At 44.2% G+C, this 18,757-nt stretch overlaps 2 protein-coding genes across 2 annotated transcripts; both read right to left on the bottom strand.

Annotated features, from left to right (window-relative positions):
• Positions 1 to 310: 310 nt before the first annotated feature.
• Positions 311 to 2,056, bottom strand: MYCFIDRAFT_163104 (uncharacterized protein). Its single transcript, XM_007926696.1, has 2 exons — positions 1,718 to 2,056; positions 311 to 1,664 (listed from the first exon to the last, which is right to left on the bottom strand). Exons 1-2 carry the CDS (start codon positions 2,047 to 2,049, stop codon positions 401 to 403), a joined length of 1,596 nt encoding a protein of 531 aa, XP_007924887.1. The 5' UTR covers positions 2,050 to 2,056; the 3' UTR covers positions 311 to 400.
• Positions 2,057 to 2,863: 807 nt separating this feature from the next.
• On the bottom strand, positions 2,864 to 4,798 carry MYCFIDRAFT_214674 (uncharacterized protein). The gene is made up of 7 exons (XM_007926695.1): positions 4,666 to 4,798; positions 4,329 to 4,550; positions 4,225 to 4,258; positions 4,068 to 4,156; positions 3,983 to 4,013; positions 3,231 to 3,745; positions 2,864 to 3,179 (listed from the first exon to the last, which is right to left on the bottom strand). The coding sequence occupies exons 1-7, from the start codon at positions 4,738 to 4,740 to the stop codon at positions 3,030 to 3,032; spliced, it is 1,116 nt and encodes a 371-aa protein (XP_007924886.1). The 5' UTR covers positions 4,741 to 4,798; the 3' UTR covers positions 2,864 to 3,029.
• Between the last annotated feature and the right edge of the window lie 13,959 nt (positions 4,799 to 18,757).

Below are 18,757 nucleotides of genomic sequence, written 5' to 3'. Positions count from 1 at the left end.
TCCTGACGGCGCAGATGAAATTTTTGCTCACAGGGGGCTGGAAGACCCAAGTTGTTCCGAACCTCGACATGCATGGCATGTCATACAAATGAGGCCTCTCCTCAACCTGGCGAAGTGGTAGGCTTGCCGTAAGTCTTGCGGAACGAAGATACTGCTCTTCCGCTAATTTTTGGCATCGCAGTTGGGACCCAGAACCCTCCATGATCGATCGCTTCAGGTGCGCCAAAGCCGATTGATGAGGAAGACAAAAGGAGAATGGTGATGAAAACGGGCGAATTCAACGCCTTGGTACCTGAAGTTGTCCTAGAATACTTTGTCAGTGGACTCCTATTCTCGTCAAGCCCACAGCAATTCTCATATATCTCATGACAATTCTGTCAGATGTTCTACGAATTCCCGTCTACTGCATCAAATGAACCCCAATACTACTCAAATACCCACATCTCTCCTTCTGCTTCTGCGGCACACTCTCCATCATCGTATAATTCGTCTGAAACATCAGCCTCCGCTGTTCTCCCCACTGCTCCCACCTCGGCGTCCCAGCCTTGCGATGCATATTCGGATCAAAACTCCGAATAAAACTCGTCCAGTAGCCTTGCATCACAGGCACGATAGCAGCATTGACTCCTCCCGGCTTATACGAATCTGGAGCCTGACCCTGAGTATTCTCCGTTCCCCAAATCGCCTGAATCTCAACGGTATGCCTGACACCAAGTCCTTCGGCAGCATCTTTCGGATCAATGACATTCCAACGATAATTCCAAGATTTTGCGCCGTGATCGGCGACTTGTTGGCTGACGTAGATTCCTGGACAGGTGTAGCGGAGTTCACCGTATGCGTTGCCGATTTGACGCCAGAAGCGGCCGGAGTTAGGAAATGTTGGGGTGCCTTCGACTGGGTAAAATTTTGGGATTTGGCCTAGCTGGGCCAAGGTGAAGGCTGGGAAGTTGTTTTGAAGGAATATGTTGCCTTCGGCGTAGGAGGATGTGTTTCGGGGAGCGAAAGCGGGACCTTCGTCTGTGTCGTCGCCGTAGATTGCTGGGACTTTGACGAATTTGCCTTGTTTGTAGGCTCGCAGGGTATAGTCGCTGACGAAGTCGTAGTCGAGGACTGGTCCGTATAGGTATGCCGGGTTTTGCTGGGCGCCTGGGAATGGAGTGATGATGTTCACAGCTTGGATCTGGGCGGTTGTGAGGTTGCGGAGGCATGCAAGAGTGTCATTTTCACTCGTACAGCCAGTTCTGATGACCAGATTGTTGTATGCGAATTGGCTTTCATTGACCGTGCGAAGAGCAGAGAAAGATTGAGACTCTGCTGCAGTGGCTTGAAACAATCCATCGTCTCTACCTCCGAAAGCAGTGACCTGGAGCGTCACAGCTTGAGCACCAGCTGAATCACCGCCCATGACGACGTGCTTAGGATCTCCTCCAAATTGACTGATATACTTCTGAGTCCACTCGAGGGCCTTGCGCTGATCTCTGAGACCATTGTTCGTCGTGCCACCGTTCTTCATGATTTCTTCACCTGCTAGAAAGCCATAAAGACCAACTCGGTAGTTTATGCTGACGACAATGATGTCGAAGTTGCCTGCAGTAACAATCCCGGATCCATTGTAGTTGGCATTGCTCAGACTGTTGAATCCTCCACCTTGGATGAAAAAGTAACTGTACGATATCAGCATCTTCTGCTTTCTCTGAAGTTAGGTTGATCGCCTCACACGGGCAGCTTAGAATCCTTGGTCGCATTCGAAGGCGCAAACACATTCAGGAATAAACAATCCTCATCATAACTGTCATCTGGCGGACTGGTTCCGGTAGACATGCATAATTTCCCAAACTCTTTCGCTTCTTGGGTCGCATTCGTCACAACAGGATCTCGCGGTGCTTTGAACCTCAAATCTGCGATCGGAGGTGCAGCAAACCTCACTCCAAGCCATTGAGTGATTCCATTGCACAGTGCCGTACCCTCGTATGTGGAATAATCGAGGTCGACAAGTGGTGACACTGCCGAGACGCCGCTGACCAGAGCAATGCTAGCAAAGAGACGCATCGTCAAATGTGGGAGATGAGGAAGGGTTCAAAATGGATGATTGAGAAACAACCAAAGACAAGAAATGCCCGCCATGTTAACGTGCCAATGACAATGACGCCGGCTTAATTATGGGATTGGTAGTCTCGCTTGCAGCGCAGCGCAGCGCAGCGAAGCGAAACGAAAGAGGGCTTACTTCCGTGCGACCGTCTTGGTACAGGCGCAGAAAGTCATCGGAGTACGGCATACGCCATGCGGTCGGTTGTCATTAGACGGAGGAGGAGGAGGAGGTCCGTGTCGATCAGCGATTTAACTCCGGACGGGCAAGACATGGCTCGCAGCATTTTGAACTGCTCATGCGAGTCAGACTGAACATCTCTGGAGGCCCGATCCGACACCCGTGGGCCCCAATAAGTGCTGAATGCTATATTGTCGTATTGAAGAGTGGTCGTTGTTGGACAGGCATCTCGATGCAAGCGGCTTGCCCAGGCCTGCAACCCGGTCATCTGGAGAAAGCACGAAGGTCTTGCGAATCGCGATTCTATAACAGATTAGACCGGAGCCGGAGATCAAGGGAGGATACAGTCCTCGGTGAATTAACCAAGAGGCTACAGGTGCAAAAAACGAACAAGCGTCGATCTGGTGCTTCAAGCCTGGTATCTCGCCAAGTACGCAGAGGCATTTGCGATCGACCCGCACGATCACACCTGACCACCACATGCAGAATTTAGGCGACCACATAGATTGCTCGATAAAGAACAAGCGACCGATATTGCTCCATTGCGAGCCTCGTGGGACAGCGACCGCAAAAGAGAAGCACATGTGACAAATGTCTGGCGCAACAGAAGGCTTTTATACAAAGTACGATTCGCCCAGCTGGGTATGGCGAAAGCTAGGCGCCGTCGCACATCGCGAGCAACAACAGAGTGAAGTGTGACCTCAATCTTCTATTCCGCTACCTCATCGCATATTTCAAACAGCCCTCCGGATATGTGGTACATTTAACCCTCAAAGGTGAGCGAGGTGCCAATCTTGTGGCCAGCCTCGTTGAGCTTGTTGGTGTCGAGCGAGAGGCCGAGGCCGAGAGTGGTGCCTGGGTTGAGCTTGGTGCTGTAGGCAAGAGCAGCAATACCGCGGTCGTTGATCTTGGCCTGTTGCAAGCGTTAGTGCTGCTCGCTTGCGACCCATCCTTCGGTGCTTACCTTGGCGAACGAGATTGGGTCGAGCTTGTACTTGCTGGCGAGCTCAAGACCGCTAGCCTTCTGGCTCTGGACATCGTATCCAGCCTGAGCACCGACCTCCACGGCAGAGTTGACCTTCTGGTAGTAAGAAGCTGCGATGAGTGTCAGGTTCTGGGTGCCAACAATGCTGGCAACGTAAGTTGGAGTCTGGTAGCCGACGCCGAGGGAATATCGGGTAACAGCAGCCTTCTGAACATCGTAGCCAGCCTCACCACCGACGAGGAAGCCCTCGTGGCCTGCGGTGATGTCGACGGTCGCATCGATGTTGCCCTTGGCGGTGGCATAGTTGATGAAAGCACGCGAGTGAACATTGGGGTTCTTGAAGGCAAGGTTAACCTTCTGGTTGGCAGAGCCCTCCTTGGCCGGGTTCCAGAGGTTCTGAACGTCGACCTTGACGCCTGGAGCGACAACATCTTGGAGCTCGACCTTGCTGTCGAGGAGAGACGCGGTAGTCCATGCCTGGGTAATGGTCACGCCTTGTTGTCGAAATGTCAGCCCCAATTCTGCCGTTTCACCCCTGCCGTCTGGAAAGCCAACAGCGTAGAGTATGAGCCTTGTGCGCAAAGGTGCAGGTAGTTTTGTCACAAATGCTATACCCTCAACAAAACCTTTGCGCTGCTCTTTCTCCTTGCCTGCTTTGGCTTTCTGAGACGACTTTTTGGGCTTTGAGTTCTGTGTAGTTGAAGTCTTTGAAAGAGATGGGTCTCGCCTACCCTGTGGCTTAAGAGAGTGCTTTCCCTCGATCTAATCCCTTCGTTAGGAGCTTTCATGCTTTGCGCGTCAATGTATGGCACTTACGGATCCGCTGGTCACGCCGTCGAAGCCCTGCTTGCCCTTGACAGTGACGTTGGTGCCGTTTGGAGCCTTCAGCTTGACATCGAGGGTCGCTATAGACTTGCAGTCAGTATTGAAGTTTTTTGTGGGTATCGCGCAAGCTCTCCCAAGCCACACGAACCCTGGCTGGTGTGGTAGAAGTCCTTGTTGATGAGCTGCGTTTCCAATTAGCAGAGTTCACGTCCATCACTGTGCCTCGCTTTCGAGCTTGGTCGAATCGCATACGTCGTTGGCAGCCTTGCTGAGGTCGCCGAAAGCTGGGATTGGAAGCAGAGGCGCGACTGCGCGGTCGACCTTGTCTTCGACTTTTCCCTCGAGGAAGCTCATGTTGTCGGATGTGGATGAGAAAGGGTTCAATCGACGGATCCAAGAGGATTGTTGATGACGATTGTCTGTATGCGACGGCGAGTCGGGCTCGGTGGTTTGAGAATGGAGGATAGAACGGATCTACTGTGTTGTCAACAGGAGCTCCAAGCAGAAACGAGTCGGCCGCGTTTTTGCCGAATCTCGTTTCAGCCAATTGGCAGCGGCGACGATGCCGCATGCGATTCCGATTCCTCACCTCGGAGACTTTCGGGGACCTCTCCAACTCCCTCAATCCAGGGTCTTCATTGTAGAGCATCGTAGACATGGCCATCGCGGCGATTGATCATGTCTTGAATCGTGAGCATGCGTTTGCTCACGTAAATGCGGTTGTTTGTGTGAAGTTTCGATGGCAACTACGTCAAAGGAGGCAACTCCCTTTATTGTGTATCCACGGGCATACCTTAGCGGGGCATATGCTCAGTCTAGACCGTAGATATGCTGTAGATATGCGATATAATAATCTCAACTGTAGGCTCAGATAACAGCATTTCTCCAGTTTTCTAAAGCGGTGCTGTTTACAGTAAGATGCTATTGTAACCTAAGTACTATTTGCTAAGGCTACTGTTAATTAGGTCCTACAGTAGAAGTGGGTCCTACAGTTCAGCAATCTATGCAGTAGGAGCGAGTCCTACTGTTCAGCAGTTTATACAGTATAATAGTATATGCGAGAGACAGGCCTATTTAGTATAGAGATTTATACGGGTGCTTTAGTTTATACGATTGCAGTTTTCTATATAGGCTACTTAGTATATCCTATTCCCTTGCCTACCTTGCCGACTGCTAGCTATCCGGCTATCTACCTGTCCTTCTAGCTATAGAAAGCGTTAAAAGGTATTGTTAGTACGTAGCTCGGTCGTAGGAGAATAGCTTCGGTCGTAGTAGAATAGTATAGCTTCGGTCGTAGTAGAATAGTATAGCTCGGTCGCAGTAGAATAGCAAATCTATACTAAAAGTCAGCGATTGTTATTAGAGTATAGATTTCAGACTTACGAGTAGAAGAGCAGAGGGACTATATAAAGGACCGCGTAGAAAGCCTAGTTTCTAGTTAGTTAAGAGTGTAGTATTCTGCTAGAGAGTCTATACTACAAGGAGCGTATGTTCGATAGACATCTAGCGCGTCGGCTTAGCCTGTTTATTATTTAGCATTAAGTTATTACTATTAAGATGAAGCTGAATATACCTAACTACCTTTAAAGGAATTGTAGGTCCCAATCGACAAAGAGGGTACGGTTACTGCTTCTTATATTAATAGCAGCCTTGCCCTTTGCTATCTAAAGGCCCTGCCTAGTTACTAGCACTATCCAAATCTTACTGCTATTAATGCCGTTAATACCGATAGTCACCTGCTTAGCAGTAAGCTTATATACTAAAAGCTACAGCATTAGATCCTTTCGGTCTATCTAGGCGACAGTAATTAGTACGAAAAGCGAGATGCTACGAGCCGTACAGTGCGTAAAGATCTAATCGATACGGCCGATATTAATGCCGCCGCGATATCGAACAAAGTCTCCCCGGCGAAGGACAGTCCGGCGCTAGGTAGGCTTATTATCGAAGGCAAAGCGCTTATACTAGTATAGAGCATCGCTATTGTCTAGTATGCAATTAGTCCGGTTATAGTCGTATTAGTATACGGCTACAAGTGCATCTTTGAATAGCTTCTTTATAGCATTATTGCAAACAGGAAGCAGCAAGAAGTCTTTGTAGTAATACTATAGCAGGCGATCGCTAGTTGTTATATTTAGATAGTTGTCGTCGCTAAGCATAACCTCTGTACTATCGAGAACCGAGTAATCGTCGCTATTAGTGCCTCGCTTAGACCGCGGTAGGACATTGTCGAAGAGCTGTAGGTTATTCTTAAAGAGGTCGCTTATTTAAGCCGAGAGGTTAGGCTCCTGCTTATACGCACCTTGCAGCAGCAGTCGCATAGTCATTTTAAGACCCTGCCGCTCGAGGAGGTCCTTCTTAGGCCTATATTAGTTAGTAAGGTAAATCTGCTACTTTATAGTCTTATGCTTAGCTTCGCTAGCTAGTACATTAAGATTGCTAGCTATAGCATATTTAGCAATTGTCTCTACGTAGTGCTGCCCGATGTAGACATTTAGTCGCTTTGCTATGCTACGGTATTCAGCTGCGCCCTTAGTCTCCTTCGGTTGTTAATCTGCTATAGCTGTAGCTGTAGCTATAGGTATAGGTGTTTAGCTAAGCTAGGTGCTAGCAACAGGAGGGATGCTATAACTACGGCTACGCTGTCGAGTGTATAGATTCTTAATGTTCGAAATAGCTGCGCATTCTATAAGTTCCTAGAAGATGCGCCGCATTGCTACTATTTTAGTTATATAGTCGATACGTTGCTAGGTAGTAGTCTTTTTCGATATAAGGTAGACATTCGAACGAGCTAATACTATAAGGAAGCGAACTAGAATTGCAGCTACTAATACGTCGTCTATTGGTATCTAGAGCTCCTAAGCAAGACTATTAGCAACCTAGTATAGCATAGTACCTTGTTAGGATAATATACCCCGTACGGCATCTCGGAATAACTGCATAATATAGCTATCATTTAGCTAAAGACGACCCAAAATTGGGACTGTAACAGACTAACGCGCGTGCTTAGAGAGGCTGTATTGCGCAAGATAGTGTAGTAGAGACTAGAGGCGGTTTCAGCTAGGAGGCATTAGAAACCTATAAATTGCTTTGCCGTATTCGAGTTAAGCCGTATTAGTAAGAATCTCTGCGAGAAGGACAGTATAGAATATACTAGTTATGCCCTTATACTCTAAGTAAGTAGGATCCGAAGGTCGTAACAGGATAATATCTAAGGCTAGAAATAGCTACTAGAGTGCGGGAGTCTTACTAAGCATACTATATTACCGGCTAAAGGTCGCTCGTATAGAAGCTGCTATACCTATAGAAGACATGTACTATCGGATTCGCTCGTTCTTATAGTAGAAGCGTAGGCAATCTACGTCGAGGTTGCCGCGATCTGCTAAGTGTATATAGTAGAAGCGATAAGAGACATTAGCTCTAGGGCCGAGCATACTAGAGTTTTCTTACTATTATAGCATATCGCTAATACACGCTAATGCGAATACGCAAACTAACGCCTTACCGCCCGGTATATATAAATCAAGCTCTTGTCCGATATTAAGACTCTTTAGTCTCGGGGCAATAGCGCTAATTACGTCCTCCGTATTGCTACCGTATAGACCTAATGTAAATAGAATAACATTAGAGGTCCGATTTCGCTCCTGTATAGAGAGGCTAGCTATAATTATATACTAGCCCATTAATAACCGGTATATATTGCGGTATAGGCTAAAGCTATCGATGAATAGTAAGAAAGGCGCGGAGAGAACCTTTAAACCGGTTATATGCGAGTCAAACTTAAGGAGCTACTAACGACCGTATACTATAATTTCTAGCTTACCGCGGATTAGATAGGTTTAATGAATCGGGCGGATAGAACCATTACGGGTAACAATACGCTATACAACAAACTTATACCTATCGTCGCGTAGAAGCAGAGTAGCGTCGATCTTGCTTTCGTATAGGTAATATATAGTAACCAAACCTAAGTTGAACGGCTATATATTAGCTTCTAGAACAGTATAGAGTTGATTCTCTGCCTAGAACAGCTCGTATTCGACAATATTATTAGTAAGAGACTGTCGTATATATATAGGCAACGCGCCGTAGTTAAGAAGCGGCACGATCTAGATTACTATTAATCCCTTACTGCCCTTATAATCTCCCTTCGGGTTGCGCTTTATCGGCTCGCGATTATCGACCTATATAGCTATAACGCGGCTAGCGTAGGCTTGAGTCGATCGACAACTGTAGCTAATATCCTAGCATAGGAAACGGACAAAGTCTAATAGAAAAACAGGTCTACTAGCGTTGCCGATGAATTGCTGCTAGTTAACTAGAGGTGCTAGTATTAGTAGAGTCTCCTCGTTACCGTTAGTCCGAGCTACCTTCCTCGTACGAGTCTTCTTCTTAAGCTCGTATTGTAGTGCGACTCTACGTATAGGTCTAGTAGCGTAGGTAACTAGTACGCCGCCTAACGATAGATATCTCGCGAATACACTAGAAGTTATACGGATCGAGCTTGCCTAAGTACGGGACTAAAATAGCTTAGTCGGTAGGTCGATAAGCTTAGCTAGTCCGCTATATATAGCATTGTTAGAGCTAAGTAGGCGAGTAAACAGCTCTTATAGGTCGAAGAAGTATAGCGGCTCGGAGGTCTTAAAATCTTGAGACCCTAGTACAGTTAGCAATGTCTTCTGTTTCTATAGAGGGATTTCCTAGTAGCGTATTAGTAGTAGTAGAAGAACCGACTTCAGGTGCAATTTGATTGTATCAATTGACTTAGGTAGATCGGATAGCTTACTGTTTAGTACTAGGGTCGCAAAGATATTATATAAGGAGGCATAGTCGGATCGTAAGATGCCTACACCTTAGAGCTAGAGACTAAAGGACATCTCTAGGTTGTTAATAGCGCGGATACGACAGCCCCTTTTCTAATTAAGGAGCTAAGATTAGTCGCTCGCTAGGGTCGGAGGTAGAAGCATAAGGCTAGTCTATTAAGTCGGAGGTACGTGTTCCTTATTAGCTTTAATATATTCTTAACCTAGTATAGCTGTCGCTTCCTATACAAAGATAGGCTCTTTATTAGCCTGGATTTAATACCTAGCTGCCTCGATTACTTTATCTACGCTTAGCTAATTAGCATCTTCGATAGCTTAAGTTGAAGCTAGCTAAAGATCAAGCAGCTTAGTAGTTATACGTGCTATAGGATTAACGGCTTCCATCTATACTAATTCATCATTTTTAGGCTCGGTAGTTACAACGATATTATCTAGGGCTAGAAGGTTACTCGAGTCTTTAGCCGCGCCTTCGTATCCCTTATTATCCTCCTCCTCCTCTTATTCTTGTTCTTGTTCTTCGTATTCGCGAGGGCGCTTCGTTCCGGTTAGAATAGATAGTATTACTACGGCTGCGGCTGCGGCTACAGCTAGCTATAGTGTCGCTTAAGGAGGGTTTAGCTAAATACCTAAGACGCCTAGCGGCAAGAAGGTAAAACGCATAGCTAGACTATAGTTTTTAGACTGTGGTTTTTAGACTGTAGTGTTTAGACTATAGTGTTTAGACTATAGTGTCTCGAGGGATGAGTTTGCTTAGAGTTAGAGGTTGGTAGATAGAGGTAGGTATAGGTGTTTGCTGCGGAAGGCATACACGCGCTTTAACGCGCTAAGCATAACACGCGTAGCGAAGGTTGCTTCGTAAATAAAGACAATACGCGTAAATATAGTAGATCTTCCTTTGTCTTGTTTACGCGACCGTGTAATTTTGAGTCCTTTCTGTATATTCTTGCTTGTTTACGAAGTCGCCGGAAGCGCTAAATAGTATATCGATATCGGCGTCGAGTATATAGATCTATTTGTCGATCTATAAGGAGTAGTAGTTAGTATGTATTAATACTTGTTTATTATCTGGGTATTATAAGCTAAAATAAATACAGAGCAGAGCTAAAAAAAAAATAGTAGCAGCAACACTACTAGCGCCATCGCTTAGCTAAGATCTAAAAAAATACATAGAGATATAGAAATATAAAAATAATAAAGGGCCTATGCCTTTAGAGGCGGAAGAGCTATTAGCCGCTTCTTAGCGCGCTTAGCGCTAGCGAGGTTCTTTCTCTATTATATAGTTAGTATATCTATACAGCATTAGAAAGCTATATATACCTTGCGACCCTTGTCGCTAGTACTAGTCTTCTTCGGTATAACCTCCGCGAAGTCGGAGCGGACTACTCTATCGAAATCTTTATTAATGCTATATATATTAATTAGCTACTAGATACTAGATGCTAGAAGGTCTTACGGGTAGCTGTCGTATACCTCTACGAGGGCTTTGTTTGCGTTAGCGCATTGCTCGCCTATATATACTATTAGCTCTATCTATATATAGCGATTACCTACTATTCCGAGCGACTTACTAAGCTTCTTATCGGCTCGAGTAGCCGCAGCTATCTCTAAGCATAGAGCGCGATACTACCCTATATAGAATTAGTATATTAGCTATCGTACGAGTAGCGATTCTTCGATACGGAGCTTCGGAGGTATCGATTCAGGTATAAAGCTTATAATAAATAATGCTTCGAGAATCAAAGACTCAGTATAGTATGCTATATTGAATAACATACACTTGCAGAAGGCTTGCCCCTAAGGGCCGGACTAGTCGACATCTAGCCGACCTTTTATGTACTTAAAGCTATATATCTATATTAGCATCGTTTATTAGGCTAGAAGAGAGCATATTATATTAAAAGAAATAGGAAATAAAACATTAGCATTATAATCAACTTACATAACGAAGAACTCGTCTTCGCTAAAGCGGGCGTCGAAGAAATCTAGCGTCTCTTCGATATCTAGGCCTAAAAGGGAGGGGTCCTCGGCTATAAGCTTCTCGACGTATTTCTGTATATGAATTAGCTATATCTATACCAATAAGAGTACCTTAGTAAGCAAAAGTTGAAGGTTTCAGAACTAGAAGATTCGAGATTATACTAAAGATGTTAGGACTAAAGAGGTTATACGTAATTAGTATGTAACTAGGCTCGAGTGAAGCTAGGGTCTCGATGCCTTAGGCAGGGCTTGGCGCTTGGCGTTAGGCCAACTAGCCTGCCTTCCTCCCTCTCCTCTTAGCTCTCTATCGAATACTACACTGATTCACTACTACCCTATCTACCTGCTGACATAACCCTTCTTATACAGTATTCGATCTACCCTTTAAGGGCAGCAGCTAGATAGTCCTTATTTCAAGCTTTTAGCGGTATAGCTACAAACAAGACTAATCTAACTATATTACGCCCGAAGAACGGGACCTACACGTACCATTCTATCGAAACAACCGTACCAATTATTAAGCAAGGCCTTCTATACGGCCTACTACACTAAGTCAATCGTACTAGACCAATATCTACTAATTCCGCTACATCCGCATTTTAGGGGCTAATAATATATCATTAGTGTCACCCCCTACTATAATAGCCGGCTTATTACGAAGCAACAACAACCGTGCTGCCGCTAGTAGCGCTAGCAATAACAACGCTAGTAGCATAGTTCCCGCTAAAGTGCCTGCTAAAGTGCCTCCTACTAAAGAGCCTGCCGGAGAGCCTATTAAAGAAGAACCTATAATTCTAGGTAATGATCTAGAATTGCCTATCGACGACATTCTTAACAATATTGTCAACCGTCGATATAGCTAACTAGCCTTTAGGCCCTAACTAGTAGGGAGACTCTAAGAAGCTACCTAAAACAGGCTTACTGCCCTACGTTAAGAACAACAGCTGAAGGATAACCTCCTCGAAATTCGCCGCCTTTAGGAGGCCCTAACAACTAACACTAAGCCGATAGTAGGGCCTTCCTTACTATCAGTCCTAGTCTAGAAGAAGGATACTAAACTCAAGGACTGTACCGTGTTTGATAGCTCTAGTCGAAAGCAATACAACGACTACATTCGTAACTGTAAGCTTAACTAACGAAATGTACTAAGGGCCCTGCTAGACGACTATTCGCTAGTCGTCTATACTATACAATACATTGATAGAGACCTAAAGCGTACCTAGGATAACCACTTTAACTCCCTTACTGATTAGACCGCTGTTTAGTAGCAAACCTACAAAACCATTATACTAGACACCCTTAGGAACCCTATACTAAGGCAATAACACGCTTAGGACTAGTACCTCCGAGCTAAACAAAAGACTAATTAATCGGCTCGCTTATTTAAGGCCTATTTGAAGACCCTCGAAGACGACCTCCCGACTAAAACTAATTCCATCTAGATCTCCGAAATACGCCCTAAATTGAGATAGGAATTGGTCCTTAAATTGGACCGCCGCCGTATATTTAAACAAGCTAATCTTACACGTATTCAATTCATAGTCGAAGTCGAAACTACTAAACGAGCTATCTAGCTCTAGCAACGACTAGAATCAAGGATCCGACCTACTAGCAACCGTAGCAACCGTAGCCGCGGAGGAAATCAAGGTTCCTACTAAGACAACAACGCTAACAATGGGAATAGTAACAACGACCGTAGAAGAAGCCGTAGCCGGCGGCTATATAGAGGAGGCCGTAATAGGGGCCGTAGAAGGGGCTCGTATCCCTACAGTACTAATCGCTTAACTAACAATAGTAGTAACAACAGCTATAGTAACAATCTCCCGACCGGATTGAAGTGCTTCAACTGTAATAGCACTAGCTATCTACTAGGCTAATGCGACAAACCTAAGGACTAGGCCCGAATCGACCGTACTGCCGCTAAGCACCGTAAGCACCTTTCAGCCGCTAATGCTACCCCTATCGGTCCTTCGAAAAAAGAGTAAGCGCCGTACTAACTGTTAGCCTCGTACGGCGTAAGACTATCGACATTGTGCTAGCTATTATACGTACCTATCTCGTATCGGACACGTATAGGACTAACTATAAGACTAAGGTTACACTAGATCCCGGAAATTCAGTCAGTGCCCTTATCAGCTATCGCCTAGCTAAGCAATTAGACCTTCGATAGCTGCCTAGGACTAACCTGCCAACCCTTACTTAGTTTAATAACGCTCGGCACTTGACCTACGGAGCCTACTATGTCTATATAGCCCTAAGAGACGACCTCGGCAATAAGCGCCTACTAAACTTTACTGCCTACGCGGTAGATATAGATAGCCTCCTATCCGACATTGTTATTAGGAACCCTGTTCTCAAGTACTATACTGTAGTTATAGACTTAGGCAGTCAACAATAGCGATTTAGAATCGCTAGGAAAGAGGACATTAAACACATCGATATTAGCGAGTGTCCTAATAATATTAGGGTCCTGTTTATTAGCAACCTAACTCCTACCTTAGCTAATCTAACTACCGACCTGCTCGGTAGTAATAACGATGAACTAGTGCCCCCTAATAGCATAGATCCTAAACAGCTTAAGCGTATACTAGAACCTATTCGAGAGACCTACATTAATGTGTTTAAACACTACTTAGCATCGACATTGCCTATGTTTAAAGAGACGGATTATAAGATTGATATTATAGAGGGCAAAGAGGTCCCTTTTAGACCCCTCTACAACCTTAGTAAACGAGAGCTTGCTATATTACGTAAGTACCTAGAGGAAAACCTAGCTAATAGCCGGATACGGTATAGTAACAGCCCTACTAGTGCCCCTATCCTGTTCGTACTAAAGAAGGATAGTAGCCTACGCCTCTGTATCGATTATCGTAGGCTTAATGCTGTTACTATTAAAGATCGCTGTCCACTTCCTCTTATTAATAAGACCCTCGATCGCCTTTCTAGTGCCTACTACTATACTATATTAGATATCAAGGATGCATACTATCGCATCCGCATCCGTAAGGGTAATAAATGGAAAACAGCCTTCCGTACCCGCTATAGCCATTTCGAGTATCTAGTTATGCTATTTGGGCTAGCAAACGCCCCTGTAACATTCTAGTCCTATATCAATCGGGCCCTATTAGGCCTATTAGATTACCTCTGTATAGTTTACCTAGATAACATCCTAGTTTATATACACTCTCCTAACATTACGGAACACTAGGCTACAGTCCGCAAGGTACTCGATCGCCTAAGGGCCTATAGCTTATATTGCAAGCCTTCTAAATGCACCTTTGCTGCTAAAGAGGTATTATTCCTCGGCTTCCTCGTATTAACTAAGGGTATTAAGGCTAATCCTAAACGGATTAAAACTATTACTAAATAGCCTGTTCCTACGTTAATTAAGGAGCTGTAGTCGTTCCTCGGTTTTACTAACTTCTATCGCCGATTTATTAAGGGCTATTTACGGCATATAATGCCCCTAACTAAGCTTACTAAAACTAAGGCCAACCCGACTAGGGAGTTTAGATAGACTAACAAGGCGCGAGCCGCTTTTAACGGTTTAAAGCAGCGCTTTACTAAAGTCCCCTTGTTATACCATTTCGTACTAAGTAAACAGATCCGTATTGAGACTAACGCTTCACAGTTTGCTATATTAGCTATTATGTTACAACAGGCTAATAACAATTACTAGCACCCGATTGCCTTCTTCTCGAGGAAGATAATCGATGCTAAGCGTCGCTACGAGACCTACGAGTAAGAGCTCTTAGCTATTATCGAGGCCTTCAAGCATTAGAGGCATTACCTCGATAGGGCCTAACATACGATACAGGTCTATACAGACTATAACAACCTCCGTAGCATCACTAAGGTCACTAGAGTCATAGGTCGATAGGCTAGATAGGCCGTCTACCTCGCTAGGTTTGATTTTAATATATTATATCGGCTAGGCGTAAGCAACCCTACTAATAGCCTATCGAGGCGACCTGATTACGATAGCGGGACTTAGCAATCTATTAATTTATTGTTTCCAACCCTGCAGCATAAGATTGCTATAGCCCGTATTATTAATAAGCAAGCGTAGGATGAGCGGCTTACCGGACTCCGCGACGGCTTAAAGTATGTTAATGCTCTTACTATATTAACAGTACGTATTAAGGCAAGGGCTAAGGACACAGACAGGAGAAGTTATAATAACTCCCTAGTCGACATCGCAATATACAGTAACAGCGATAGCACTAATACAGTTGATCCGGCTGCTAGTGCTATTAGATGTATATAATGCGTACCTCGTTCAATAGCGAGGGTGCTGTTAAATAACCTTGTAAATAGGGATAGTCAATCGTTTATAGATAAGCTATTACGGGCTTAGCAGAGGGACGCCTTTGCTACTAAACGTATAGACAAGCTTATAAGTAGGCGAAAGACTCGATCTAGTAAGAGTAATAACTAGTCGATCGATAACAAAGGTTATTTAAAGTTCAAGGGCAGATACTATGTCCCCGCTAAACATTCGATCCGACAAGAGCTTCTTAAGCGACACTATAATAGTGAGCTTGCCGGTTACTATAGTATAGAGAGGTCGCACGAGCTACTATCGCGCACATACTACTAGCCAAATAGTAAGCGGGACATGAAGGACTACGTAAACACGTATGCCGTATGTTAACGAGTTAAAGCCCTAAAGCACTTACCATTTAGCGAGTTGTCTTTACTCCCTGTTCTAAAGAAGCCATTTGCTAAGCTTATAATGGATTTCATTACAGGCCTTCCGCCTACTAAGCGTAGGGGAAGCAAGGATGTATATAATGCTATCCTAGTTATCGTAGACCGGTTCACTAAGGGCGCTCGTTACATTCCTGCCCGAAAGGATTAGACGGCTATTAACCTAGCTAAGGCGCTATAGACTAACATCTTCTATACCTATTAGGGAACCCCTAAGGGGATAGTCTCCGATAGGGGCTCGACATTTATATCGTACTATTAGAGCGAAATATGCCTATAGCTAAGACTAAAGCATCGGCTATTAACAGCCTTCTATCTACAGACTAACGGTCAAATAGAGAGACAGAATGCTACCCTATAGCAGTACCTACGTAGCTACATTAATAAGAACCCTAACGACTAGGTCAACCTCCTATAACTAGCCGAATTCGTGTATAATAACAGTGTCCACTTATCTACTAAGGTGTTACCTTATTTCGCTATAATGGGCTAAAACGCTGCTATACTATAAGACCCCTTGTCGCTCGAGGCCGAGCGCAAGGAAAGGGAAGCGGGTCAAGGTCAACCTAAAACACTAGCGGCTATTAAGAGGGTTCAAAAGATGCGAGAAATTTACGCTAAGATAGCTGACAAACTAGCAAAGGCCTAGGCCTATTAGAAGGCCTACTATAACAAACACTACCTTCTAATAACCTTCAAGCAAGGCGACCTAGTTATGCTTAGCACGAAGAACCTCCGTATCCGCAAACACCCCTCGCCTAATAGCAAAATAAGGCCCAAACTCGCACTAAGGTACATTGGCCCTTTCCGTATCCGAGAACCTAGGGGCACCTAGGCCTATTAGTTATAGCTTCCACCTTATTACACTATCTATAACACCTTCTATATATCCCTCCTTAAGCCGTACTACCTACGCGAAGGGGATAAAGCACCTACTAAATCCGAGGACATACTAGCTAATAGTGAAGAACTGTAGTCTGTAGAACGTATCCTAAAGCACCGGACTAGATAAGGCAAGAAGGAGTACCTATTAAGGTGGCAAGGCTATTCGCCTAAATAGGACTCGTAGGAAGCTAAAGGTTCTTTTGAAGATATAACTAAGTTGTTAGATAAGTATTAGACTAGTATAAAGAACAAGAAGAAGGCTAAGGGCCTATAATGTCGCCTAGGAACAATGCCACCCCCGGGGTGCTATTAGCTAACTAATTAGAGGCAATCAATTGTTAGCAACAAAGGATAATAAGACTATACTAGGCGCGCTACGACGCGTTAACTAATTGCCTGCTCTTTCAAGGACTCTACCTCTTCACTAACGTACCCTTTAGGTCCCCCTCTTGTTCCCTTATTCTGTCGAGGCCTCGAGGCCTAGGCAATCGGCGAAGACGGCGCGGCCGGCGCGGCTATGTTAGTAACGGTATTACGGAGTGTGCTGTTAGTTAAAGAAGAAGATTAGAAGCGAGGTGAAGTTGGCGCTAAGACGACTAGCGCCGCTATTATTAATATTACCTAGTCGCTACTATTGTCAACCTTACCTACGTTAAACTTTGAGGCACCTTTAATTAAAACTTTAATTAAAGCTTTGAGCCTATTAAAGGTTTAATCAAAACTTTAAGCTGCCTAAAAAGATTAAGCGACTAATAGACTAACTAAGGGCAAAACTATAGAGCTAAGCTAGCCGGGGTCGATCTTGCGGACAATAGGTTACTCCTCGATCTATCTAACCCTTTAAGCGAGGCGAACCTCTACTACTACACTTACAATAGCCTTTACCTATAGAAACTAGAAGAACTAAGTTTTTTGAAAAGATATAATTAGTTAACACTTAAAGGCTACCAAACCTAACCAATTTAGGCTAGCGAAACTACGATAGTAGATAATAGCCCTCGTAATAATAAGAACAACCCTCGGAACGGATAAACCCTCGGAGCGGACATTTCTAGGTCTGTTAGAGTAGACGCAAAGAACTCGGTACGACATTACGCAGAACGGGGGCAGTGCTATAATACCCCGTATACCTACCTATTATAGTAGGGAAGGTGCGCTCGTGTTATAATTAGTCGATAGTCCTCAATTCTCGTAGTTATATATCACTTCATTGTATACAAGGATAGCGCAGTTAGAGTTAGACATTGTATTATATTAGAGGTGAGGTTTAATATAGTTACATAATCGGTAATTGCGTGTTCAATTTAGCGCGGACTAAGAAGCTTGCTAGACCTACTAAGTTAGTAGCGACAGAGGTTGAGAATAGTATATAGACCGGCCGCGAGGGCGCGGCCTTTAGAAGGGAAGCGTGTATTAGGACCAAAGAGGTTACACGTAATTAGCATGTAACTAGGCTCGAGTGAAGCTAGGGTCTCGATGCCTTAGGCAGGGCTTAGCGCTTGGCGTTAGGCCAACTAGCCTGCCTTCCTCCCTCTCCTCTTAGCTCTCTATCGAATACTACACTAATTCACTACTACCCTATCTACCTGCTAACATAACCCTTCTTATAAAAGATTAGTAGGCTTCGAAATTATTGAGTTCTGAAGCTAGATACTAATATACAAACGTATAGCTTAATAGTAAAAAAAGAAGATATAAATAGGCGGCTAGAGGGATCAACTTATACGATAATTTCTAATAGTTTCCGACTTTAATGTTCGGGTGTTAAGAGCTTTGCTCCGAGCCTAAGCAAACAGCATTTTGTTCTCCTTAAAGATAGCATCTCTATAAATTATTTTGATAATATCATCCTTTAGCTTATAGCTACCAGTTTCGAAATGCATCTATTTAAACGCTTAATTAAGTAAATTACGCTTGTTAGTCTCAGCTTCAAAGGCTTAAGACTTAGTAGTAGTAGGAATAGGAAGGGACTTTGTAGGTAATCGCATATAGGGATATTTCGCAAAGAAACGCAAGTGCTCTCGAATCTGTAAATGAATTAGCCTACTGCACTATGTTACTATAGCCGCCTGTTTACATATAAAGGCTTAGCAAACGTTAGAATAAATAAATAGTATAGAGGTGCAAGAGGTACATATATTAGATATAGTCGTAGTAGACAGTTTAAGCTGGATTCTGAAGCTGTATTCTAAAGCTGTATTCTGAAGCTGTATTCTGAAGCTATATAACCTGAATTCTAAAGCTAGTATTGTATAGACTAATACTATATAGGAATAGCAAAGAGTGTAG

This window comes from Pseudocercospora fijiensis (assembly GCF_000340215.1).
Source record: "Pseudocercospora fijiensis CIRAD86 unplaced genomic scaffold MYCFIscaffold_3, whole genome shotgun sequence".
In the NCBI taxonomy this organism is placed as follows: domain Eukaryota; kingdom Fungi; phylum Ascomycota; class Dothideomycetes; order Mycosphaerellales; family Mycosphaerellaceae; genus Pseudocercospora; species Pseudocercospora fijiensis.
Note: the sequence above shows the minus strand (reverse complement) of the source record. Positions and strands in the feature narration are given on the sequence as shown.